General features: G+C 35.4%; 1 protein-coding gene and 1 non-coding gene across 8 annotated transcripts in view; one reads left to right on the top strand and one right to left on the bottom strand.

Annotated features, from left to right (window-relative positions):
* The window catches only part of LIN28B (lin-28 homolog B), a 139,137-nt gene that overhangs the window by 86,499 nt on the left and 26,060 nt on the right, over positions 1 to 26,578 (top strand). For all 7 annotated transcript variants that reach the window (XM_065543662.1, XM_015449028.3, XM_015449027.3 and 4 more), the window contains one exon: positions 850 to 1,034. In XM_065543662.1, the coding sequence (XP_065399734.1) occupies positions 850 to 1,034 (185 nt within the window). The remainder of the gene's footprint in view (positions 1 to 849; positions 1,035 to 26,578) is intronic.
* On the bottom strand, positions 20,693 to 20,801 carry LOC123573179 (U6 spliceosomal RNA). The gene has a single exon (XR_006697920.1). It is a non-coding gene; the product is annotated as a U6 spliceosomal RNA (small nuclear RNA).

The following is a 26,578-nucleotide window of genomic DNA, read 5'->3' as shown; positions in this document are numbered from 1 at the left end:
AAAATCAACTATCTTTCAAATATGAAATCTGGTTTCCGTTCAAATTATAAAAAGCTCAAACAATGCAGTAATGTATATACCAGAAAACTTTTCTACCGTTCTAGAACAGGATTGGAGAAAACGACTCTTTAGTGTCTGTTGTTTCAGACCACATCTCTATATAATAAACATATATCTTTTAAAAACTTTAGCTGGACTCTGCATGTGCCTGTTATCTCAGTTACTTAGAAGGCTGAGGCTAGAAAATCTCAGAAGTTCAAGACCAGCTTGGGCAACATAGTGAATCCCATATCAAAAATAAACAAACAAAATTAAAATTTTACATAGATAGCTTTGTGGTGGACACAGTTCTTTAACTCTTTTTTTTTTTTTTTACTCAACAGTATTACATGCTTATCTTTCTACATTAGAACATGTAGAACTAATAAAACGTCTCTTAATGGCTTAATAATGTTATATGGTGCTATTATATTAATAATTTATTTAATCAGTTTCCCATTGATAGACATTCAGATAGATGTAATTTTTTACCAGTCAGTGCTGTGGTGTCTTTTTGAGCCTTTGTGTATGTCTGTAGTAGAATTGTTAATTGTGGAATTGCTGGGACAAAGAATATGCACATTTAAATTTTTCTAAGTATTGCCAAATTGCCTTAAAAATTTTTTTCTCCCACTGCCAGCATTGCAAAAAGAAACTTTAAAGTGGTATGTGTTTCACTGAACTTAAGACTGTATACTTCTGTAATGTATAACAGAGTATCTTTTTTTGTTAAAATTATAGAGATAATTTATAAAGCAATAATAATTTTGATCTCTCTTTCTCTCCCCTACTCTTTTCTGCTCTTTACAGAGCAAACTATTCATGGAAGGATTTAGAAGCCTAAAAGAAGGAGAACCAGTGGAATTCACATTTAAAAAATCTTCCAAAGGCCTTGAATCAATACGGGTAACAGGACCTGGTGGGATCCCCTGTTTAGGAAGTGAAAGAAGACCCAAAGGGAAGACACTACAGAAAAGAAAACCAAAGGGAGATAGGTAATCATTTTTACTTTGTTAATTTATCAGTTTATTGTATTTGGAAAGGATTTCTGAAAATGTTTTCATCTTACTGCATTTTATATCGTCTAGCCAAAGGAAACCACCATCATGTAGAATATATTAAATATCAGAAATATAGACTGTCTTGCGATTTGAATTATCTACAGAATGTACTGAACTGAGCCTTCAGCCTTAAGCACTGAATAGTCCCTTGACCACCTTTTCCACCAGACTGTTCTGAGACAACAGTTGAGGAGTTGAAGTTCCCAGGAGACAGAGGTGTCCCTTTTTACACCCAGAATTTGCCAACACCTCACCGCTTTTTTCAATGAAAATGTACCTATTGTTTTGTCTGTTTTTAAAAGACAGCTCACATATAGAAAGTCCAAGTAATATAAAAAAACCATAAAGAGGAAAAAAATCACTTGAAATCCTAATTAGAGTAGGAATTATATATCGTATTTTGAAACTTGTAATTTTTTCACCCAATAGTATATTATAGAATATTTCATGTCAATTGTTATCACTTCACAAATTTTACTATATGAATGTAGCAAAATATAAAGAATAATATATTAATGGATATTTAGGCTACCTCTTGTATTTTGAATTGATCAATAATACCACTGTGGGAACTCTTAGATGTACATTTTTGAAAAGTTGTCTGATTGTATCTTTAGGGTAAATACTTAATAGTGAAAAGTCTGGATCAAAAAAATATGTATTTTAAAAATTTCGATACCTATTTCTAAACTGCTCTCCAGAAATGATTAGTGGGCCAGTATGTAACACCTCTGAAAGTCAGACAGCTCATTGAATGTTGTCGTTTTTTAAACCTTTTCCAGTTACATAGGTTAGAGATGCAGCTCATTATTTGTTTGTTTTTACATAATTTGATTACTTTGGAGGTTGAATATATTTTATATGTTTTCATTTTTGTTTTTTCTTCCAAGAATTGTACATTGCTTGTCCATTGACCATTTTCTGTTGAGATGTTCATTTGTTAATAGATTTCTAAGTTCTCTTGATATATTTAGGATATGAATCTTTTTTCTCAAATACAAAATAAGAATTTTTTTAGCTTGTAAAATATATTTTAGCTTTAATGATAGTAGTTTTTTAAAAAAGTATTTTGAAGTTTTGAATTTTTTACAGACAAGTCTGTGACTCTCTCCTTGATGTTATCTGACTTTGATTGCTATCTCATTTTCCGAACTACAAAATTAAAAATATACTACATTCATTTATATTTTTAATATTATTTTAGTTAATTTATATTTTACACTTAAGTGTCTCTTCTCTTTGTAATCTAATTTGCTCTTGAAAAAAGGACTGTAAATTTCTAGCTTTTCTTTTCTCTCCAAATTGGTAACCAGTTATCTCTGTAGCACTTGTTGCCTATTTCATATTTTCCTATTGGTTTGAAAATCAGTGAGACAATAAATTCCATTTTCATTGACATTTTAGGAGCTCATTTTGTACAAAAGGAAGTCCATGAATATGTGTGAAAGTTTAATGATACACTTAGCTATTAAAGTGGTTTTCTGCTCCCATGGAGATAATACCTGTATACATACTTAAATATGTACAAGTAAAGCAAAGTAAAATAAAACAGTCCTTTATTTTTCGATGTCTTTTAGATAAAATCTTTAACAAAGTAGTTCTAGAATGCTTTACTTTCCAATTCTGGGTTAGAATCAGTATGAGAGGGAGAATAGTGGAGGTTGAGATTTGAAGCATAAGATAGCAGGACATTTTTTCATATTGGATCTTGTCAACCATTGTAAGGACTTTGATCCTAGAGAAAATAGGAAGTCATTGGGAAATTTTAAGTCGAAAAGTAACATGATCTGATTTACTCTAGAGTATCATTCTGGCAACTGTGATGACAACACAGTGTGGAGAGGCAAGGATAGAAGCTGAAAGACCAGTAAAGAAGCAGTTCCAATAATACAGAAAAGAGATAGTGGTGGTTTGGACAAGTAGTAGCAGTAGAAGTGGTGAATGAAAATTCCAATGTGTTTTGAAGGAAGAGACCATGTAGTTTACTGATGGATTGATTAGATGTGGACTATCAGAGGAGAAGAGTCCAGGGTGACTCCAAGGTTTTTTGACTTATACAACAGGAAAGATGGAGATTTATCAAGACGGGAAACCTATAAAAGGAGCAGGAAATCAAAAGTATAGTTTCAGACATTTAATTAGGGATACATAATGCGCATCCAAGTGAAAATGTATATTAGGCAGATGGATGCACTATATAGAGTTCCAGCACTGGCGTTAAACAATTGACAACATTTAGCAAAAAGATGATATTTACAGCTGCAAGAGGAAATAAGATCACCATCACAGTGAGTATACACAGGCAAGAAGAGGACTAAGCCCTGGGGCACTCCAGCATTTAAGAGTCAAGAAGAGGGAGGAACAGCAAAGGGCACTAAGTAAGAAGGTGGGAAATAGGAGGGAAATCAAGATAGAATATTGTCCCAGAAGTCAGGGAAAGAAAATATTTCAAGAAAGTGTATCAGGTGCGTTAAATGGTGCTGATGGTGAAATGATCAACTAAGAAGATAACCATTGAAACTTGACCACTTGGCAACATGAAAGTCATTACTGAGGTCTGAAGTTGACAAGAACGGGCTCAATGGACTGGTGGGGGTGAAAGCCTTCGTGGGTTGTATTCAATACAGAGAATGAAAACAGGAAGCAGAGACAGCAAGTACATACAATCTTTTGAGAAGTGTTTCTTTAATAAATGGGAGGAGAGAAACAAAGCAGTAGCTAAATGGAAGAACTTATAACATGTTTATATGTTCATAGGAATGGTCTAGTGCAAAGGAAAGATTGAACATGCAGGAGAGAGGAGAACAATTACTGGAGTGATTTCCTTGAGTGGGTGACAGTATTAGGATTTAAAGCACAACTGGAGGAGCTGGTCATGTGATAACAGAAAGTTCATTCTTACAAACCTGGAGGAAAGGCATAGCTTATGGACACAGATGCAGGTGGTAGATAGATATGAAGGTAGGATAAGGCGAGATTTCTCTTTTTTATGCTGTTTTTTTTTTTTGAATTTGAAGCACAGTCATCAACTGAGAGTAATGGTAGAAGAGTAGGTTTGGAAATTTAACGAGAAAGACGTGTAAAATAGAAGAATGAACATATTATAGAAAAGAGGTAGAATTTCAGGCTGTGCCAAAGACCCACATAAGAATAGTGGGCATGAAGATTGTGTTCTTTCTCCAGCCATTGTTGACTTCATGGCTATAGCTGTGAAATAGTCATTAAAATGATTTAACTAGAGTTGGGGTTTTTCCTAGTTGAGAATGACAAAGGGCACTGGAGATGTATGCAGAGCAGCAAATGTAATGATGGATGATAGAATGTAAACGATATAAAGAGTGAAGACATTGAAAAGGTGATAAGTAAGCACAAGGGGTGTGGGTTGCAGTAGAGTCAAAGAATTGTAGTTGAGTTACTGATCTGGCAAGGTACGAGGTGATGGTGGTCAGAAGTGAATAACTGCTCCAACCGCTTACTCTTACTGTGTGTCTTATTGTGATTAAAGCTTTGACACACTTAATATCTAATAATTTCCAACTTTCTGTTAAGCTAAGGGTGTCCATAATTTTTGTCAATAGGATTAGCAATTCCAATTTTCCATGTGCTGCTTGTTTTTAAAAAATGATGTAGAGGCAACGTACAATATAATATTCCGTAAACATAGAGACTCCTGCATAGAAACTGACACCATGAAAAAACAAGATTTAACAGTGTGGTAGCAAGAAATGGATCTTTGTCAGTTGATGGCTGGAACAGTTACCAAAGCATGATTTGCTCCCCAAATGTTTAAAAAACTTCGAAGATCTTTGATAACTTTTTTGATTTATTTCATGGTTATTTCCTGAGACAATTTTAGTAATAAGAATAAAATTGTGCTTTGATCCAGATTTTATGTTTATTGGTACAATTACGTGAAGCAGCCTTAAAAATCTTATGAAATATTCTGATTTTCTAGTTACTTCCTATTGCTATTTTTTCTTGATAAGATAATGTATTATATTTCAAAGAACAGGCTCTTGAATTAATTTCTTCTTTCTTTCTTTTTTTTTTTTTTTTTTTTTGAGACAGAGTTTTGCTCTTGTCGCCCAGTCTGGAGTGCAGTGGCGTGATCTAGGCTCACTGCAACCTCTGCCTCCGGGGTTCAAGCAATTCTCCTGCCTCAGCCTCCCGAGTAGCTGGGACTAGAGGTGTGCACCACTATGCCTGGCTAATTTTGTGTTTTTAATAGAGATGGGTTTTCACCATGTTGGCCAGGCTGGTCTCGAATCCCTGACCTCAGGTGATTTGCCCGCCTCAACCTCCCAAAGCACTTGGATTGCAGGTGTGAACTACTGCACCCTGCCTCTTGGATTAACTTCTGTTACACTGTTTTTTCCCTAACACTTCCTGTGATTATTTTTATTTCCTTCTATTTTATTTTATTTTTGACTTTTATTATGAAAATTTTTAGAATACAAAAAGGTAGGAAAAATGGTATGGCCACCAAACATGTATGCCCACCTTACATATTTAAAGTGGCTTCTTTTCCCTTTTTTAATAAGCATTTTGTGGGGAGATATTTTAAGACTATGTAAATATCCCATTCACCATCAAACTGAAATTTTTATTATTAGTCTGAACCATGGATTTCTGCACATCATTATTTATTCTACTGCTCAAATTTCCCAGATTTGACCAGTAGGAGCCCCTTCAGGCTGGTTTCTGTGTCCTTTTGATGGGTCCTCATCATTTTTTGGGTACTTTGTTACTGGTATAAGATACTTTCATACTGACCTTATAGCTACAAAATATTTAAAATAATGAATTAAATAATTGCTTTGGTCTGCTGATGTACCAGAAAGCTAGAATTCCAGTTAATTTATATTAAATTTGGAAGTAAGCATTGGTATATTTCTGTATATGAATATATACATAATATTAAATTGTCATATAGTAAAATTGACTTTTTTCTGTTTTTGTTGTTGTTGTTTTTTGTTTTTTTGTTTTTTTTTGTTTTGAGACAGAGTCTGGCTCTGTCACCCAGACTGGAGTGCAGTGGTGCGATTCTCAGCTCACTGCAAGCTCTGCCTCCCGGGTTCATGCCATTCTCCTGCCTCAGCCTCCTGAGTAGCCAGGACCACAGGCACCCGCTACCATGCTCGGCTAATTTTTTGTGTTTTTTTAGTGGAGACTGGGTTTCCCCATGTTAGCCAGGATGGTCTCGATCTCCTGACCTCATAATCCACCCACCTCAGCCTCCCAAAGAGAAAATTGACTTTTTTTCTTTTGGTATTCAGTTAAATGAATTTTAACATACATATACATCCCTGTAGTCAGTACCATAATCCAGATTCAGAAAGTTTATTGCCCCAAAAAGACTCCCTCTAATCTGTAATGGTTACCCCTTCCCCACCTATAACCCCTGGCAGCCACTGACCTATTCTTTCACTGTAGTTTTGTGTTTTTTTGAATGACATGTAAGTGGAGTCATACAGTGTGTAACCTTTTGAAATTGCATTTTTTCACTCAGCATAGTATCTTTGAAATTCATCCAAGCTGCTTAGTGTATCAGTAGTTCACTTTTTTACTGAATAGTATTCCGTTTTATAGCTATAACACTGTTTACTAATTCATCTATTGAAGGACATTTGAGTGGTGTCCAGTTGTGACCATTTTGAATAGAACAGCCATAAACATTTATGCACACGTGTGAAGATTTGTTTTCAGTTTTGGAGTGGGATTGCTGCATAATAAGGTCATATATGTATGTTTAACTTAATAAAAAACTGCCAAATTGTTTTCCAGAATAATTATTTTCTTTTGCATTCCCACCACCGGTATGTGAGCGTTCCAGCTGCCTCCCATGTTTGCCAGCAGTTGGTATTGCCAGTTTTTACAAATTTTGACCCCGTGTGGTGGCTCACGCCTTTTAACACCAGCACTTTGGGAGGCCAAGGCCAGTGAATTGCTTGAACCCAGAAGTTTGAACCCAGCCTGGGCAAAATGGAGAAACCCTGTCACTGCAAAAAGTAAAAAAATTAGCTGGACATGGTGGTGCACCCCTGTAGTCCCAGCTACTTGCACTGAGATGGGAGGATCACTTGAGCCTGAGAGGTCAAAGATGCAGCGGGCCATGATCAGGCACTGCACTCTAGCCAGGGTGAAAGCAAGACCCTGTCTCAAAAAAAAAAAAAATTTTTTTTAAACATTCTGTTAGGCGCGTGGTGATACCTCATCATGGTTTTAATTTTCATTTCCCTGATAGCTACTGATATTAAGCATCTTTATATTTATTTTTGTGTCATCCTCATATACTCTCTGACAAACTGTTTCTTCGTATCTTTTGCCCATTTTTTAGTGGGTTGTGTGTTCTCTTATTGTACTTTAAGAACTCTTTGTATGTATTGTGGATACAAAGTTTTTTGCCAGATACATGATTTGCAGATATTTTCACCCCGTCTGTGGCTTGTCGTTTCAATCTCTTATATATCTTTTATAGAACAAAAGTTTTTGAAGACGATTTATCAATCTTTACATTTTCTGTTTACATCAATGATCCATTTAGAGTTAGTTTTTATATAAAGTGTAAGGCCTAGGTAGAGGTTCATTTCTGCCATGTGTAATATGAATTGTTCACGCATCATTTATTGAAAAGAATATCCTTTTTCTTGAAATATTTTTAGATTAGAAAGTTCAGTTTCTGTCATTTTTGGTTAAAAATTGAAATTTTGAAGTTTTGATTACATGGAATTAATACGTTTAACAAATTCCAAATATGATTTCATCACTTGAGAAATTATTTGTTCAATTCTGGATATTTGTATATAAGGTAGAATCATGTTTTGTGAAGACTTACTCCCTGTGACAAAAAAAAGTAAAATAATTTTGAAGATTCCACTTTAATTATTAGTAGACTGTTTATAAACGAAAATGGGATTATTTTATTCTCTCTTAAAATTCTGCTTAATTTAGTGTCCACTTACTACTGTCTAGTTACACAAGGTAGTAAATATTGCGTTATTTTAAATCCTCCACATTTGAAAAGTTTTCTTAACATTTCAAATGAAATAATTTAAGATTTATTTTTTCTATTTAGTTTTTCTTATGTTCATTACAAAAAGAGTAAAGAAACTTAACGAACTCTATACAGCTGTCTTTATGATAAAGTGAAGATCGTTAATAAAACATTAAGAAACATTATATTTCTTCTATAAAACTAGCCTATACTTGGGACCTTTTGTTCTCTTTACAAATACAATTTACTATGAAGAAAAAGAAGTGAGTGACTTCCAACATAATGAAATTGTGGGTGAGGGTGGTAGAATTATTTTCTTTGCCACAGTTGATTTCTATTATTTATATGAAATAATCATGTCAGCCTGTAGTATAGAATTAAGTATACAATTTTAGTTTATATTAACAGATATGTTAAATATGTAAAAAGGATTTAGACTAAAATGACTGGTCTGGAAATTTTTTTTATATATAGTTTAAATGTTTATACTCAATACTTGGTGAATAAAAATGTGTATAATTTTAAAGAACACAAAGTGCATGGATATGTAGTGTGTATATTGGGTGTATACATATAGCTTTATTTTTTAACTGTGTATGGTTTCTTTTTTTACCTCCTTTTTTAATTCCAATTTTTTTAGTGTAATGACTGTCTTTTGTGTTCTTCTTAACCTTCCATATATTTTGACCCAACCACATATTCCAAGAAGTGTTATTCGTAATGATGTTGACTTGAGTTTTTAAAAATAACTTAGAAAATAATACAAACATTCTACTGCTTTTATTTCATTTTGTTCAATATTTAGTTTTTATAACTACATTAGTATGAGTAAGCTTTTTGACTTTCTACATGAGTTAAAGTGGTAATATATTTTGTTTAGAAAGAAGGCTAATAGACTGTTAAAAGAAAAAGATGTTTGACTACTTTTGGCTTGGAAGCATGGAGAATTTCTTTACTTTGATCATATTAGAAGAATTCATTAATTTATCATTTTTAAGATGCTCCTTATTTAGATTTAAAAATTGATTGTGAAATTTAACATTCCTTGTAATCAGTACTAAAATGGTACATCATAGTGTATTTATCATTTATGATCAGAAAGACCAAGGTGAACAGAAACAGAAACCAATTATGTCTGATTCATTCTTAGCTCACGAGTTAACTTGCCTTTTTTTAAAAAAAAGTGGAGATGTATGATAGTAAAGTTATTTTTGCAGAGCCATAATTTTGTGGCCTCAAATTCTTTAAATTTGCAAGAAAGTTTTAGTAGCCATGAAGTTTTTGTTTTGGGATTAATAGGCTTCCTTATTGAGGTGCTGTAAATTCACATTTGTTTATTAAACAGAAAAATATTTATTTATTGTCCTCATTCAGTTTTAGGGCAAATAAGCTGAAAACTTAACTAGTGGTAATTCTGCCCTACTCCCACCCACCTCTACAGCAATATAACCTCTTCCAGTCATTATCTCAGTGGTATAATTTGACATTTTTCCAGGTACTTTATGCTTGGGAAATCTAGTATTATATTTTTGAAATCTCCATAGCATTCCTAAAAACAAAAAAACCCATGTTTAGGTTTATGGTGTCATTTTATTAAAGAATATCTGTTTTACTTTAAAAATCATGTCAATGATTTTACATTTTATATGTATTATATCCCAGATTCTGTTCCCAAAATAAAAATAAAAATGCTTTTTAGATGATAGAGATGTTTGAAATGTAGATCAACGAATTCCAATAAATAACTGTTTCACCCTGATACTTGTGTGATTAGATTTAGGAATTTGCTGTTTAGTAGGTTCCTATTGTGGCAGAGAAATCTTTCAGGCATGAATTGATAGTCCAGATCCTTTGAGGTCTGTCTATTCTAACCTATGACCCCTATTCTTACAAGGTCAACATCTGAGGGCAGGAGATTAAGGCAGTTTAAAGACTGGAATGGCAAATGGAATGGAAAAATTAGCCAGCACATTTTGGGTGCAAAACATCAAAGTCATCAAATAGTTTGCTTATTTTAAACCTGGCTTATAGTTATAACAAGCTAATTTTATTGTGTTTGTTGGAATCAGAAAAGTTTAATAACTATAATTTACTTCAAGGTACTATTTATATAGTAATAAATTTTAGCTGCATAATACAAATTAAGTTCACATAGCTTACCTTCAAAATATTGGGAAATGTAAAAATAGTTTGTCACAATATCAGTACATTTTAGTCTTGTGTGTGTTTGTATACTTAATTTAAATATAAATTGGGAAAATATTTACTTCAGCTTTTACTATGAAATATTTAATTTATCAACACTGTTTCATAAAATATATACATATGATAATATGAAGTGACTGAGGATTTAGTTGTAATTGTACAATGTTGACTTTTGGGGAAAAAGTAGTTGTAAAAGATGGAGGTGGAAAGTCAAAGAAGGTAAATTGATTAGGCAGAGACAATTTATTCATTTTTCTCCTTTGCCTTTTTGAGACTGCTCTTTTAAATTTTGTCTTTCCCCTTTAAAATGTTCCTTATGTCTTTTAGTTGTGTGATTTTTTTCGTTGTAATTCCGAACTGTAGATCAGTAGATATCCCTTCTTAGTTTCTCTATTTTGATCCCCGTAAGAAATTCCCCACAACTCTTTATTTTACATTTGTTTGTATCCTGGACAGCTGTGAATTTGCATCTTGTGTTTCCTACTAATGACTGGCAAAGGCTCGAGTTGAATAACTGAACTATTGCATCCAAATTTTCAGTTATCCATATGGTGACTAAGGAAATTAGCAAAACCGATAGAATACCCAAGTCTTCTTAATTCTTCTGTATTTTTAATTCTATCCCAAGTTTCTTTATTATAGCCTAATTTTAGGATGGTTATCCAAGTCCTTTCTTCTTGTGATTATTTGGCCAGGGATCTCTTAATGAGGCAATTATAGTTGTTTCCTTCATTCACATTATCTTAGCAGATGCTCTCCCTGCTGTGACCTCTGTTCAGACCGGGCAGACAATGTGCCATTCTCATCACCCTCTGCCAGACATTGTGTGGAGCTGAGCTTCATTTGGCGCTGCATAGGTCTCCCAAGATGCCTTATTGGAATGGTCAGAAGCCAAGTGGCAAATAATCAGAATTTTAGGTTGGTTTTCTAATTGCTGTTGTAGTCTCAGCATAATAAATAATAAAATAATGCCTACAGAAAAAAAGTTCCAGAAGCAACTCTAATAATAGTTCAAGTAGAAATTATGGATTTAAGAAGTAACTTAGCTTTCTTCCTTTAGACTGTGGCCTTGGTGAAGTTAGATTATTTATTTATTGTATGATTTCAGTACAAGGGTATTGTGATAATTTGGTAGTACTTTAGAAATTTGATCATCTGTTCTAAAAAGGAAATTAATTTAGCCTCTAATATTGATGTTTAAATGAACATTATGACATTGTTCAGAGTATCACTTGTGAATTTTAATGTCACTTAAATTTTAAAAATTATGCTTAAATGTCTTAAATGTAAACATCAATTATCATGATTTATATCTGCTAACTATGACATCCAATCTGTTCCTGTGTGAACAGAATAAGAGCTGATCAAGATGAAGACTATTAACAGAAAATTTTGTTACTTGCACTGCTGAATCCTTCCACTGAAATACTAGTTCTGCATCCCAAACCCAAGTAACAATCTAGGGGAATCACAAAGTTTTCAGCAGTCTCCAGCTAGACTTTCTAAATTCTACGTAATAAGGATATGCAAGTCAGATTCTGTTCAAATAAATTTGAAGAGCTTATGTAAAGATTCTTCCAAATTCACATTGGAATTTAAATTTTTGAAATTTGGTTAAAATAACAGATTAAGAGGTACAACTGTTCTTTCCTTCCCTCCCCTCCCCTTTTTTCCCCTCCCCTCCACTTCTCTCCCCTCTCCTCCCCTCCCCTCCCCTTCTCTCCCCTTCCCTCTCTTTTCTTTTTTTTTGAGGCAGGGTCTCACTCTGTTACCCAGGCTGGAGTGCGGTGGTGCAATCTCTGCTCACTGCAACCTCCACCTCTCAAGTTCAAGTGATCCTTTCACCTCAGCTTCCCAAGTAGCTGGGACTACACGTGTGCACCACCATGCCCTAATTTTTTAATCTTTTTTTAGAGACTGGGTTTTGCCATGTTGCCCAGGCTGGTCTCAAACTCCTGACCTCAAGTGATACGCCTGCCTCGGCCTCCCAAAGTGCTGGGATTACAGACGTGAGCTACTGCACCCCACTAAGAGCTACAACTTGAACTGTTCACATAAAGAGATGTTTCTTTTTGTTGGAATAATAGGATTACCTTATTTATATTAAATTCATTATATATATATAAATGGTCCTGGGAAAATTGTCTATCTGTAGAGAAAGAGTAAGATTGGACCCTACCTTATACCATTTTTTTTTTTTTTTTTTTTTTTTTTTTTTTTTTTTTTTGGAGACGGAGTCTCGCTCTGCTGCCCAGGCTGGAGTGCAGTGGCCGGATCTCAGCTCACTGCAAGCTCCGCCTCCCGGGTTTACGCCATTCTCCTGCCTCAGCCTCCCCAGTAGCTGGGACTACAGGCGCCCGCCACCTCGCCCGGCTAGTTTTTTGTATTTTTTAGTAGAGACGGGGTTTCACCATGTTAGCCAGGATGGTCTCGATCTCCCGACCTCGTGATCCGCCCGTCTCGGCCTCCCAAAGTGCTGGGATTACAGGCTTGAGCCACCATGCCCGGCCCCTTATACCATTTTTAAAGACATAAGGCAAAACTTTACAATATTAGAAGGAAATACAGGAGAATATATTCCTGTGATGTTAGGTTTGGGAAAGATCTTTTTAAAAGAAGGTACAAACAGTACAAACCATAAGGGATAAGATTAATAAAATTGGCTGCTCTAAAATTTAATCTTCTACCAGGCAAAGGTTTCAGTCAGACAGATAAAACCACTCAAAGTATCTATAGAAATTAGGGATGTATGCATTATACGTAATGTGGGAGTTGCAGGGGAATGGAAGAGTCAGTGGATTAGAGAAATAGTCATTAACCAGTCTTCAGAAGCACTGTGCTGGGGTTACAAATCAGAGCTTGCAGGGAATTCCAAAAGCCAGGCACATCTGACTATGAAAAGGGAACTGGAAGAGGGAGTTTCTGGAGAGGCCTATGGAAGCTGCTGCCTCCGAGTGGACCAGTGGCAGGCTGCTGTTGGTCAGCAGGGCCAACAGTTGGGAAGACATGCTGAGCACAGGGCACCAGAGATAACAGCTGGGACCTGCTGGGCAGGTCTGTGTCTGTTACGAAGTCTGACCAGGTCCAAGAATAATGACTTCTTCACTTCCAAATCTTGTACAAGTTTCTCTTTTGGTTGATTCTACCTCAGAAACATCCAGAGAAGGAGATTCTCTGAAATACAGGTGCTAGCCATAACCAAACTGACATTAAACAATGTAGCATCAATAATGTAAATAAACTTAGAGTGGGAAAAGATATTTGCAATGCATGTAATTGATAAAGAATTAATATCCAAAAAGCACTGCAAATCAAAAAGAAAAAAAGCCTGATAGAAATGAACAAGTAAACAGTAATTCATAAAGAAAAGTATTCACCGAAAAAATGTGTGGCATTACTAACCTAATGAGACATCATTTCACTCATGTTGGACGAGCAGAAATTTCAGAGTCTGACAATACCAGCATTGTGAAGAATGTTCCACAATACTGGTGGGATTCTTGACACTACCACTTCATAGAGCAATTTGGCAATATCTGGTGGAAGATTATTCATATCATTTTACTCCACTTCTGGGTAGACTTTTCCATGGCAGTGTTTTTCAAACTGTGGGTTGGGACCCACTGGTGGCTTTGAGATCTATTTGATGGGTTATGACCAGAGTTATTAATTTTAAAAAATGAAATAGAATAAAAATCATCAGCGTACATTGCATGTAGTAAGAGTAACTTGTTTCATAAACTTATGAGTTGTGGTGTGTGTATTTGTGTGAGTACTGAATCAAGATTCCAAATGTTTTCTCAATGTGGGTCATGGTCATTTTCACACAAAGAGAATTATACAAAAATGTTACTTATAGCATTGTTTGTAGTAACAAAAAACTAAAAACAACCTAAATGTCTAAATGAGAATTTTTAAATTATAGTATATTCTTAGGATGATATGGCAGTTAAAGTGAACATATTAGAGCTACATCTCAAGGATAACTCCTTTTTTAAAAACCCCACTGTATTGTTGAATAAAAATGTAAGTTGCACAGAGTGTGTGAAATATTACTCCATCTATATTTTTTAAAACCATCAAATGATATTCTGTATTATGTATGGATACTTACATGTGTGGCAAAAATGTGAAAACATGATAAACCCTAAATTCATGCTAGTACTTACTCTTAAAGAGGCAGAGAAGAGAATGGGATTGTGGGAGTATACAGATTATATTTAACCATTTGTTCAAATTATTTTGAATCCTTCAGTAGGATATTCATATATAATAGATTCCATACCTTATTATATTTATTTTTAGGTATTGTAGTTTTTGATGCTATTTTGAATGAATTTTTTTTCTTCAGTTTTAAATGGTTCTTGCATACTGTAGAGAAAAGCTGTGTAAAAATTTAGGGGAAAGTTTTGTCTCTTCTCCAAGAATTATACCTATTACTTTCTTTTCTTTTCTTTGGAATACACTTGAACTTCCTAAGCAGTGTTGAATGATGCTGATGACAGCAAGCATTCTGTCTTCCAATTTAATAAAAATGGCTTTAATATTTCAAGTTTAGTTTGATGTTTGCTATTATTTTTCAGTAAATAATCATGTTTAAATTGCTTTCTTTTTCTTCTCGTTTACTCAGAGTTTTTAACCGTGGATGGCTGCTAAATTATTATATCAAAAATGTTTTCAGCATCTCTTGACAAATTTTGTAATTTTCTAGTGTATTGATAAAGTGAGTTACATCTATAGATTTTGTGAAGTTAAAGCATTCTTAAATTTCTGTGGGGAAGTGAGACCCTTTTTAGTCATTATTTGCTTATTCAGTTTCATAATATTTATCAGTCATACATGAACTAGGACTTTTTGTGTACTTTCCTCTTCAAGTTTTAGTAAGTTTGTTAAGATTATTCTAGTCTCATGAATTAGTGAGTTTTCTGTCTCTGTGTTGCTATATAGTTTAACATAATAAGAATTTAAGTAGTAGTCTCCTCTCAAGTGATGAATAATTTCTTTCATGGGAAAAACATCACAACTTGTGTTTATATTTATTTACTTTATACCTTTTATTTTTATGTTTTGTAATGTATACTATTACGTACTGATATATAAATACAAATATACATATAGTGGGATAGGTATTCAAAAAAAATTCTTACTAATAAGTGTGCATGATCAAAATAATTTAAAGCCCACAACTTTAAAAGGTAATAGAACTAAGCTATAAACACCAAAGCCCTTCACATTTTGTAGTTAAAAAAAATTGTCCAGAGCTTTCTCATATCTATTAGAGTTTTCTGTTTCCTTTTAGATCAGATTTGGTATATTTTACTAATAAGTTATTTACTTCCATTGGATTTTCTAATTTGTGCAAAAATTTGAAATAAGATTTTCTTATTTAAATTTCCTCCTTATATGCAATTGGATTTTTTTTTTTTTTTTTTTTTTTTTTTTGAGAGAGATACTCACTCTGGTTGCCCAGGCTGGAGCACAGTGGTGGAATCTTGGCTCACTGCAGCCTTGATCTCCTGGGCTCAGGTGATTCTCCCACCTCAGCCTCCTGAGCAGCTTGGATTACAGGCACACACCGACACAACCAATAATTTTTTTTTTTTTAGTAGAGACAGGGTTTCACCATGTTGCCCAGGCTGTTCTTGAACTCCTGTGCTCAAGCAATCCTCCCGCCTCAGCCTCCCAGAGTGCTGGGATTACAGGTGTGAGCCACCACACCTGGCCTACAATTGGATTTTAATAATTCCTAATGTTCTATGTTTTTATTTTTTTCTCATTTAGGCATCTCATGAGTTTACCTTTTCAAATAATTACCTTTTATTCTATCTACAATTTTGTGTGTTTTTTGTTTCTTTCAGATCTCACTTGTATGTCTTGTTAATTTTGTTTTTTTTTTCTATTTTCATAAGTTGGATGCTTAATTTATCTTCAATGTTTATTTTTATAGGTAATAAGGATTTCAGACCATAAATGTTCTTTTAGGAAAAACTTAATTGATTTGCACAGGTTTCAGTATGAAGTTCTAGGTGTTTTTGTTATTTTCTAGATAATTTGATACTTAGTTTTGATTTTCACTGTGCTGGCTACTCTGAAATCCAGTGCTGTTAAAGGGTTGTTGTTTATCATCTAACTGGAGGTATATTGGTCATAAGTCTTTCAGGTGCAAGTTACACAAATGAACTCATCGTGGCTGAAGGTAGTTGTTCTCAGTGTCATTTTTGGACCAGCATTAGCATCACATGGGATCTTGTTTAAAATGCACACTCGAAGGCCTGACCCTAGACTTAACCTGGGGTGTTGAGCTCAACTATTGTTTTTTTTTTTTCTTCTTTTTTCCAACAAACCTCTGGGTAATTTTGATATACTCTAAGTTTGAGATCCCTTGGCTTGGCGTAGGAGGGTGATGTGGGAAGAAATTTGTTGAATCACATAGTTTATAATTCCAGGAATTAAAATAGTTCAGATATATCTGGATTTGAGTGCTCAATCCTACTGCCAAGAGGGATAGAATTCCTAGCAATTCTTTCAGAAGTTCAGAATTAATTTTGTTGATCGAGCCTAGAATGTGATAATCTGATTTGCTAGACATGAATCATTTGCCCACTGTATGCTGGGGAGTCAGGTGAACTCCCACCCCCATCTAAACCACAAGGATTAAAAGTAGGGGAAAAAGGATTCTCCAGTAGAAAAAGTGCCATTATGAGTAGAGGCACTGAATGAGGGGGTAGACAAAAATAACTGATAGACGTAAAATAGCACTGGATTACAGAGGAGCCGGTCTGTAAACTGTTACTGGTTTTCAAGAAGACAATGAGCTTGTACTATAATCTAAGTTAATATACCACTTCCTTCACTGGAAGGCCTTGCTACAAAAACAGTGTCACCTGTACTAAATATTCCTTTCTTCATGTGTTTAGAATTTTCCTGTGTTATTTGTTTATATGTTTCTTTATTTTCTTCCTTTTCTCCTGGAAATCTGGTTATATAGCTATTAGTGCTCCTAAAGTTTCATGTCTTTTCTCAGCATTTTCATCTATTGTCTTGCTTTCTTTTGTAAGATCATTATTTTGAACATTTGAGTTCTTCTAGAACATCGACTGACTTCTCAGATGTGACTGTCTTCTTTCACTGTTTTTTTTTATTTTTTTCTAGTTAGTTTCAAAATTTGAGATCATGTTTTTAGTTCCAGAGAGCCTTCTTTTCTGTCCTAAACTGGTTTATGTTAAAAATTCTCTTCAGATGTCAGTGGGAGCCAGGTTTTCTAAAAATGCAGTTCTCTCGCTCAGGTTACTTTGTCCCTATGAAATACTGGAGTTTTTCTCCCCTCTCGTTGTGGTTTTTCTTCCCTTAACATGAGTACAGAGGTGACTTTTAGCCTCTTTTAAACAGAGACAAACCTCTGATTTATGGAAGTGGTTTGTGATTTCTGCTCTTGTGAGCTGACAGTAAGCAAACTATCAAAGCCCAGCCCCTCTACTATGGGAGATGGGGGCTCAAGGATGGATAACCAAGGAAAGAACCTCTGAACTGTCCTCTGCTCACTGGAAGAATATATTCCATTTGCCAAAGGAACAAAAGAGTGAAAATACCTAGGAATAAAGTTTAATGAGAGATACACAGAATCTAAATGAAGAAAACTGAAACTGGCCAGGTGCGATGGCTCACGCCTATAATCCCAGCACTTTGGGAGGCTGAGGCAGGTGGATCCCTTGAGGTCAGGAGTTTGAGACCAGCCTGGCAAACATGGTGAAACCCCATCTTTACTAAAATTACAAAAATTAGCCGGACATGGTGGCGCACGCCTGTAGTCCCAGCTACTCGAGAGCAACAGAGTGAGACACTCTGTCTCGGAAGAAAAACAAAAAACAAACAAACAAAAAACCTAAAACTATACAGAGTTAGTATAAAAGAAAACATGAGTAAAACTAAGCTCAGTATGAAGCCTATCCTGGGATATGTTTGTCTGTGTGTGTGTGTATATACTATTAAAAATGAAATCTTTCCTCCTTTTAGTTTTATAAACTTAATAAGATTGATAATTTTTAACCAGTTACTTTAAAAACTTCTTTTGTTGGTTTTTTTTTGTTTTGTTTTTTAGAGACAGGGTCTCACTCTGTCACCCAAGCTGGAGTGCAGTGGCAGGATCTCAGCTTACTGCCGCCTCCCCTCCTGGGTTCAAGCAATTATCCTGCCCGAGCCACTTATGTAGCTGGGATTACAGGTGTGCACCACCATGCCCTGCTAATTTTTGTATTTTTGGTAGAGATGGGGTTTCACCATGTTGCCTAGGCTAGTCTCAAACTCCTGAGTTCAAGCAATCTGCCCTCCTCAGCCTCCCAAAGTGCTGGGATTACAGCCTCCCAAAGTGCTGCACCTGGCTCTTTAGTTGATTTTTAATAGTTTTTCAATATATTCATGGTTTTCAAGGTATGAAATATTTTTACCCACAAATAATAATAACTGTATCCTCTATGATAATTTGTGGTATATCCATTTTATTGTTTTTCCATTTTGTTTCTGCCTTTGTGTTTTACCTATTCAGTGATCAAATAATTACATTTTTCCTGTTTTCCTTGTATTAATTTTTAAATCCATCAAAAATTTTATTTGTTACTTTATAGAAAGATTAAGAAGCTCTGTTTTAAATTCCCCCTTACTCAGCATCTCTTGTTGAACTCTGTTGATTAGTGAAAGTTCTTCTGTTATTTGATGATTTCTTCCTTGTGTTACTGCTAATATGTATGTTTCAGGGCTCTCTACTTTTACAGCTTGTCCTACTCTTTCTCCCACTAGTTTTAATTTCTGTATTTTTGTAATACCTTTTAATTCCTCCAGAAGTAAATAAATCTCCCTTTATTACTGTTCTGAGGTATTATTATAGCCATTTTCATTTATTTTTAAAGATGAAGTTGAAAATCACTTTCTTCCCATCATTATCAACTCTCATTGGTATGTTGATAGGAATTCAAATTGTTTTATTCACGAAATACTTGTAGTACAGGAATCCCAGTTTTGCAGTTTGTAAATCCAAAGTATAGTACTATAAATAGAAATTTCAATTCCCACAGTGAAGATACAAATCTAATGATAGCTGATAAACTATTTCATATGACTTGATCTAATTTTTTTCATGCTCTAAAAATTGATTTAATATAGTCATTGGAAATTACTATTTTAGTTTTAAAAATATTTTCATTTCAGTAGTTTCAGGGGTACAAGTGGCTTTTGGTTACATGGTATAGTAGTGAAGCCTGACTACATGGTATAGTAGTGAAGCCTGACTACATTCAGGCAATGTACCTGTTGCCCGAATAGTGTACGTTACACCCAGTGGAAATTATCTTAATGGTAACATTTTAAAGTTGTATTTCTAGTTGTTGGAATTTTTGGATCAAGTGCAATGACTCACATATGTAATCTCAGCTACTTGGCAAGCTGAGATGGGAGGAACACTTGAGCCCAGGAGTTCGAGACCAGCTCAGGCAATGTAGTGTGACCCTATCTCTTTGTTGTTGTTGTTGTTGTTGTTGTTTTGTTTGTTTTTGAGACAGTCTTACTCTGTCACCCAGGCTGGGGTGCAGTGGCGCGATCTTGGCTCACTGCAAGCTCCGCCTCCCGGGTTCACACCATTCTCCTGCCTCAGTCTCCCGAGTAGCTGGGACTACAGGCGCCCACTACCACGCCCAGCTAATTTTTTGTATTTTTAGTAGAGATGGGATTTCACCATGTTAACCAGGATGGTTTCGATCTCCTGACCTCATGATCTGCCTGCGTCGGCCTCCCAAAGTGCTGGGATTACAGGCGTGAGCCACCACGCCTGGCCGACCCTATCTCTTAAAAAAAAATGCATATGACATTTATAGCTACAAGTATATGTGCTATGAATAGTCTAACACTAAACTGTTAGGAGCAGTAATAGAAGCAGCAGGTAAATAATCACATCATAGATTAAGAAAAGTTTCAGAAATACCTGAAGGCACTATTTTCTTTTTATTCTATGTATATTTTATGTAGGTAAGCCTGTTTAAATCCTGAGTATTCCTAAATCCACTCACTTTATTTATTTAATAATAATAATTGTTATTATTTAATATGGAATACTTCATAAATTTGTATGTCATTTTTTTTTTTTTTTTTGAGATGGAGTCTCGCTCTTGTCACCCAGACTGGAGTGCAGGGACACAATATTGGCTTACTGCAACCTTTGCCTCCTGGGTTCAAGTGATTCTCCTCCCTCAGCCTCCCGAGTAGCTGGGATAAAGACATGCACCACCTTGCCCCGCTAGTTTTTGTATTTTTAGTAGAGACGGGGTTTCACCATGTTGGCCAGGCTGGTGTCGAACTCCTGACCTCAAGTGATCCACCTGCCTCAGCCTCCCAAACTGCTGGGATTATAGGTGTGAGCCACCATGCCCAGCCCTGTATGTCATTCTTGTATAGGGGCCATACTAATCTTGTCTGTATTGTTCCAACTTTAGTATATGTGCTGGCAAAGCAAGCACCCACTCACTGTACATTAAAGAAGTTAACCATATCTGTACACACTTGGACAATGCTAAACCAGTTACTCATTTTTTGCCTTAGGAAGGAAGTCTGGGTGTGCTGTAGTGCATGGTTAGGCTGCTTTTCAAAGTCCAGTTGGTAGGATGCTGAGCAAAACCTTGCCAGAACTCAGAACTGTGAACTTTACCATGACTCTCCAAGTGATCAGTACATAATGTGCTTATCTAATAACACCTTTTAAAAAATTAAAACCCATCTTCTTTCATCACTATATGGTTTTTGTTCTATTTTTTCATGTGGCATTTTTATAGTTAGTAATTGTAACTAATACTAAATGATTTTACAATGTTTTTAAATCACTGTATATTTTTATATTATCAGGACAATGAATGGCCTCATAAATTTTCTTTAAAATTCTTTTTCTTTTAGACAGATCACCAAAATCTCTGAGAAATGTTGATTTCGGTACTTGGTTTTATTAGGAAGTTCAAGACATGATATAAAATGTAAGACTGTGTTTTACAAATGATGCTTTAAAAGGTATATAGGGCTAGGAGTGGTGGCTCGTGGCTGTAATCCCAGCACTTTGGGAAGCTGAGGTGGGAGGATCGCTTGAGACCAGGAGTTTGAGACCAGCCTAGACAACAAAGCAAGACCTTAGATTAAAAAAAAGAAAGAAAAGAAATGGTATATAGGATTCATGTAGACTAATAAGTAAATATATCTAAAAGGAAAAAAAAGTAGTTAATAATGAGTAAAAGAAAAAGCTGAGGGCTGGGCACAGTGGCTCATGCCTGTAATCCCAGCACTTTGGAAGGCCCAGTCGGGTGGATCACAAGGTCAGGAGATCAAGACCAGCCTGGCCAACATGGTGAAACCCTATCTCTACTAAAAATACAAAAATTAACCAGGCATGGTGGCACGCACCTGTAATCCCAGTTACTCAGGAGGGTGAGGCAGGAGACTCATTTGAACCTGGGATGTGGAGGTTGCATTGAGCTGAGATCACGCCATTGCACTCCAGCCTGGGCGACAGAGTGAGACTCCATCTCAAAAAAAAAAAGAAAAGAAAAGACAGAAAAAGAAAAAGCTGGGACAACTGGTTGTAATTGAATTGCTGAGGAATGTTGTATATTAGCTTGCTTTCCTTCTCCGGGGATTTTTTTTTTTTTTTTTAAGTTTCAAAGAAATGTCTGCAATAGAAAGACCTATAATCTGAGTTCTTTTGAAGTGTAATCTCCATGAGAACAAGGACCTGATCTGCCTTATTCACTACTGTGTCATGAGTACTAAGTAACTACTTAGTTAATATTTATTAAAGTAGTTGTAATAACCCTGGGCAGTTATCTTTTCCTCTATCTAGTTTCTCATCTGTAAATTCTTTCATTTTACCAATTTTTGTTGAGTACCTGCCATGGACCAGGTACTGTTCTAGGCAATGAAGTTGGAGCAGAGAATGGGACATACAAGGGTCTTGCTGTCCTGGAGCACAGATTTTAGAATGTGAGGCAAATAAGTAAAAACAGATTTATTAATAAATGTACATAATGTGATGTCAGGTAGTGATAAATGCTGTGAAGAAAATTATAGCAGGGTAAGAGGACAGAGTAATAGTTGGAATGTTTTAGATTAAGTGATCAGGAAATGCCTGAAGAGGTGACAGCTGAGCAGAGACATGAATGAAGTAAGGGAACAAGCCTTGTAAAGTTCTGGGGGAAGTGATTTTTATTCAAAAGGAAAACCTGTGCAAAGATTCTGAGGCATTAATGAATTGAGCATGTTTGAGGAGTGGCAGGCCAGCCAGTATGACTGAGTGAATTGATTGATGAGAAGAGAGGTCCAAGATTAGGGCTGAGAAATTGGCAGGGTCATGTAGACCATGGTTTATGAAGTTTGATTTTATTCTTGGTGAGATGGTGTCTTAGTCTATTTTGTGCTACTATAAAAGAATACCACTGATTAGGTAATTTATAATGAAAAAAATTTTATTGGCTCACAGTTTTGGAGGCTGGCAGGCATGTGGCAAGTGCCCTCTTGCTGTATCATGATGGGAGAGCAAAGGGAGAAAAGGATACCAAACTTGTCCTTTTACAGGGAACCCATTCCTATAAGAACGAACCCATTTCCAGGATAATAACGTTAATCCATTCATAAGGACAGTGCCCCCATGACCCAAATACTTCCTATTAGGCCCTGCTTTCCAATACTGCTGCATTGAAGATCAGTTTTCTTATGTTTTGTTTCTTTAAGGAACGAGTCCTTTTTATGTAAGCTGTGGAATGCTTTGGCATAAAATTGTTTATAATATTCCTTTATGTCCTCTTAATGACTACAAGACACATACCAATATTCCCTTTTTCATTGCTTATAATGGCAATTGATTTCTTCTCTCTTGTTTCTTGATCATTCTAACTAGGAGTTTATTCATTTTTATTAATCCTTTCCAGCCAATTTTTGGCTTTGTTAATTTTTTTATATTGTTTTCTATTTCATTGGTTTCTGCTCTTAATTACTTAATTTACTTTATTTACTTTTGGTTTATTTTTCTCTTTTTCTAGCTTCTTTAGGTAAAAACTTAGACCATTGATTTTTAAACCTTCTTTTCTAACATAAACAGATAAACTTTTAAATTTTCCCCTAAACACTGCTTTAGCTGCATTTCGCAAATTTTATTTTGTTTTCATTTTTATTTTCCTTGTGATTTCTTCTTTGATCTAAGTGTTATTTAAAAGTATATTGTATTATTAAAATATTTTGGAATTTCTATATATCTTATTTATTTCTAACTTAATTCTGTTGTGGTCAGAAAATGTGTGTATTCTGTAAGATTTTCACGTTGTGAAATTTACTGACTTTTTTGTCCCAAGGTATGTTCTATCCTAGACAGTGGCTCATGTGCACCTGCAAAGAATGAATATTCTGCCGATGTTGAGTGCATGGTTCTATAGTGTTAATTAGATAATGGTGGTTGATAGTGTAGCCCAAATCGATGTCTTTATGGCGCGCGTGTGTGTGTGCACTCATAAACTTACTTGTTACTGGAAAGGAATGTTAAATTTCAACTATGATTGTGGATTTCTCTGTTTCTTCTATGAGTGCTAACAGTGTTTGCTTCATGTGCTTTGAAACTGCATTAACAGCAGATTCATTGCATTCATGTTGGGAATATTATGTCTTCCTGATGAATTGACCCTTTATGTTTATGAAATGTCCCACCTCCCCTGTAATATCCTTTTCTGACACTGATACAGCCACACCAACTTTTTATGGTTGTATGGTGTGTATGTGTGTGTGTGTGTGTGTGTGTGTGTGTGTGTATTTTGAGATGGTGTTTCGCTCCTGTCGCCCAGGCTGGAGTGCGGTGGCACAATCTTGGCCCACTGCAACCTCTGCCTCCTAGGTTCAAGTAATTCTGCCTCAGCTTACCATACTCGGGATTACAGGCTGGGATTACAGGCACCTGCCACCATGCCTGGCTAATTTCTATATTTTTAGTAGAGACAGGGTTTCACCATGTTGACCACACTGGTCTCAAACACCTGATCTCAGGTGATCCACCTGCCGCGGCCTCCCAAAGTACTGGGATTATAGGTGTGAGACACTGCACCCGGCCTACTGTTTGTTTCCTTTTAATTTCAACATATCTGTGACTTATATTTAAAATATGTCTCTTGCAGTCAAGATATAATTAGTGTGTGTGTTTTTAAATCAAACCTGATGATCTGTACCTTTTAATTGGGATTTGAGACCATTTGTACTTAATGTAATTATTGATATGGTTAGATGCAGGTCTGCCATTTTGCTCTGTTTTCTCTTTTTCTCATTTGGTTTTGTTTGTATTTGTTTTCTGCCATCTTTTTGGTCAGTATTGTTTCATTTGCTATAAAATGTAAAAAGGTAATACAATGTAACAATGCTCTAATTGTTTTTGTTTGTATTTGTTTTCTGCAATCTTTTTGGTTAATATTGTTTCATTTGCTATAAAATGTAACAATGCTACCAAAATTTAATTCCATTCACCACCACCCTGGTGTCATTCTTGGTGCTATTATGTCATACATTTTTTATTTTGACATAATGTGTAAGTCCCACAATTCAGTATTATTACTTTTACTTTAAATAGATAGCATTTCCTGTACACATCTCTCATTTCTAGTTTTATTTATTAGTTTCTGTAGACCTGTCTTTATCCCCATTTCACCTTGCTTTTATGGACAAAATGTCTTGGAGACAGTAGGGGATGATGAAAAAAAGGTGAACCCACAGGTACCGGAATGGGACTGACTGATTCTGTGGAGGGAGTGGGAGAGTGACAACCTGAAACCTGGAGAGCAATCAACTTAGGTCCTAGGAACTCTGAGGAATGGAGGGACATTGATCACCTTTTGTCCTATCCCCGTGCCCCAGGGGACTTCTTGCCACTTTGGGGTGCCCCCCGTTGGGGAGTCATACACCCGAGGTGCAAACCAGTGAGTTTCCATGAGTTTACATTTTTCTTGAATGTGAACATCTTTTTTTAAAATTTTATTTATTGATTTATTTATTTTAGCATTTCTTCTTGTGAAGTCTGCTGGCCAAAAATTCACTCAGATATCTTTATTTTGCCCTCATTTTTAAAAGGTATTTTTAATAGATTTAGAATTCTCAATTGAAAGGTTTTTTTTTTTTTTAACTACTTTTAAGATGTCCCCTTGTCAACTGGTCTTCATTATTTCTGAGAGGATGTTATATATTATTCATTTATTTGTTCCATAGTATAAAATGTATCTTTTTTCTTACTCCTTTATTTGGGCTTTAAGTAGCTGAATTATGATGTGCCAAAGTGTGGGGTTTTGGGGCATTTATTTGTATTTATTATGTTTTGGGTTCTCTGAGCTTTTTGGATTTGTTGATCCACAATGTTTTTCATAAAACTGGGGAAATGTTTGGCCATCATTTCTTCGTGTGTTTTTTATTCTGCTCCATTCTTCTTCGTCTGAGATTCTAATTACATATATGTATATATCAGACCATTTCATATTGTCCCTCATGTCACTATGAATAACAGTATCTTAAAAAGAAAATAAAGAACTGTAAAATATGAATAGATTCATATTTAGAACTGTAAAATTCAACTCAGGGTTTCTAAAGCAGTTGGAATTCATGGGACAGGATGCTGGGGAGAAGAGATCTGTGCAAAGGAGAACTCCTGTACCTCTCCCTCCTTAGTCTTGATTAAGGGCCAGGTTGCATGTGCACAGGTTGAGGCCCTTCAAAGCACAGCAGCAGGCTTTGTTGTCTGGCAGAGAGATAAGCAAAAATATCTTCATATTTATTATATTCAAATTTCTTTATTTTCTTTGATTCAGTTTGTGCTATTTCTTTATAATCTGCTTTTTAAGTTCACTACATTTTTCTTCAGTTTCTAAGTTACTGTTATTCAATCCATGGATATTTTCATTTTAGATACTGTAGTTTTCAGTTCTAATATTCCTGGTGGTTGTTGTTTTAATAGTCTGTCTTTCTTCCTTCCCTCTTTCCTTCAGACAGGGTCTTCCTTCCAGCCCCAGCCGGAGTGCAGTGGCATGATCATGGCTCACTGCAGTCTCAACCTCCCAGGTTCAAGCAGTCCTCCCATCTCAGCCTCCTGAGTATGTGCACGCCACCATGCCTGGCTTTTTTTTTTTTTTTTTTTTTTTTTTGGTAGAGACAGGATTTCGCCATGTTGCCCAGGCTGGTCTGAACTCCTGGGCTCAAGCAGTCCTCCCAAGGTGCTGGAATTACAAGCATGAGCCAC

This window comes from Macaca fascicularis, chromosome 4 (genome assembly GCF_037993035.2).
Source record: "Macaca fascicularis isolate 582-1 chromosome 4, T2T-MFA8v1.1".
Classification (NCBI taxonomy): domain Eukaryota; kingdom Metazoa; phylum Chordata; class Mammalia; order Primates; family Cercopithecidae; genus Macaca; species Macaca fascicularis.
Note: the sequence above shows the minus strand (reverse complement) of the source record. Positions and strands in the feature narration are given on the sequence as shown.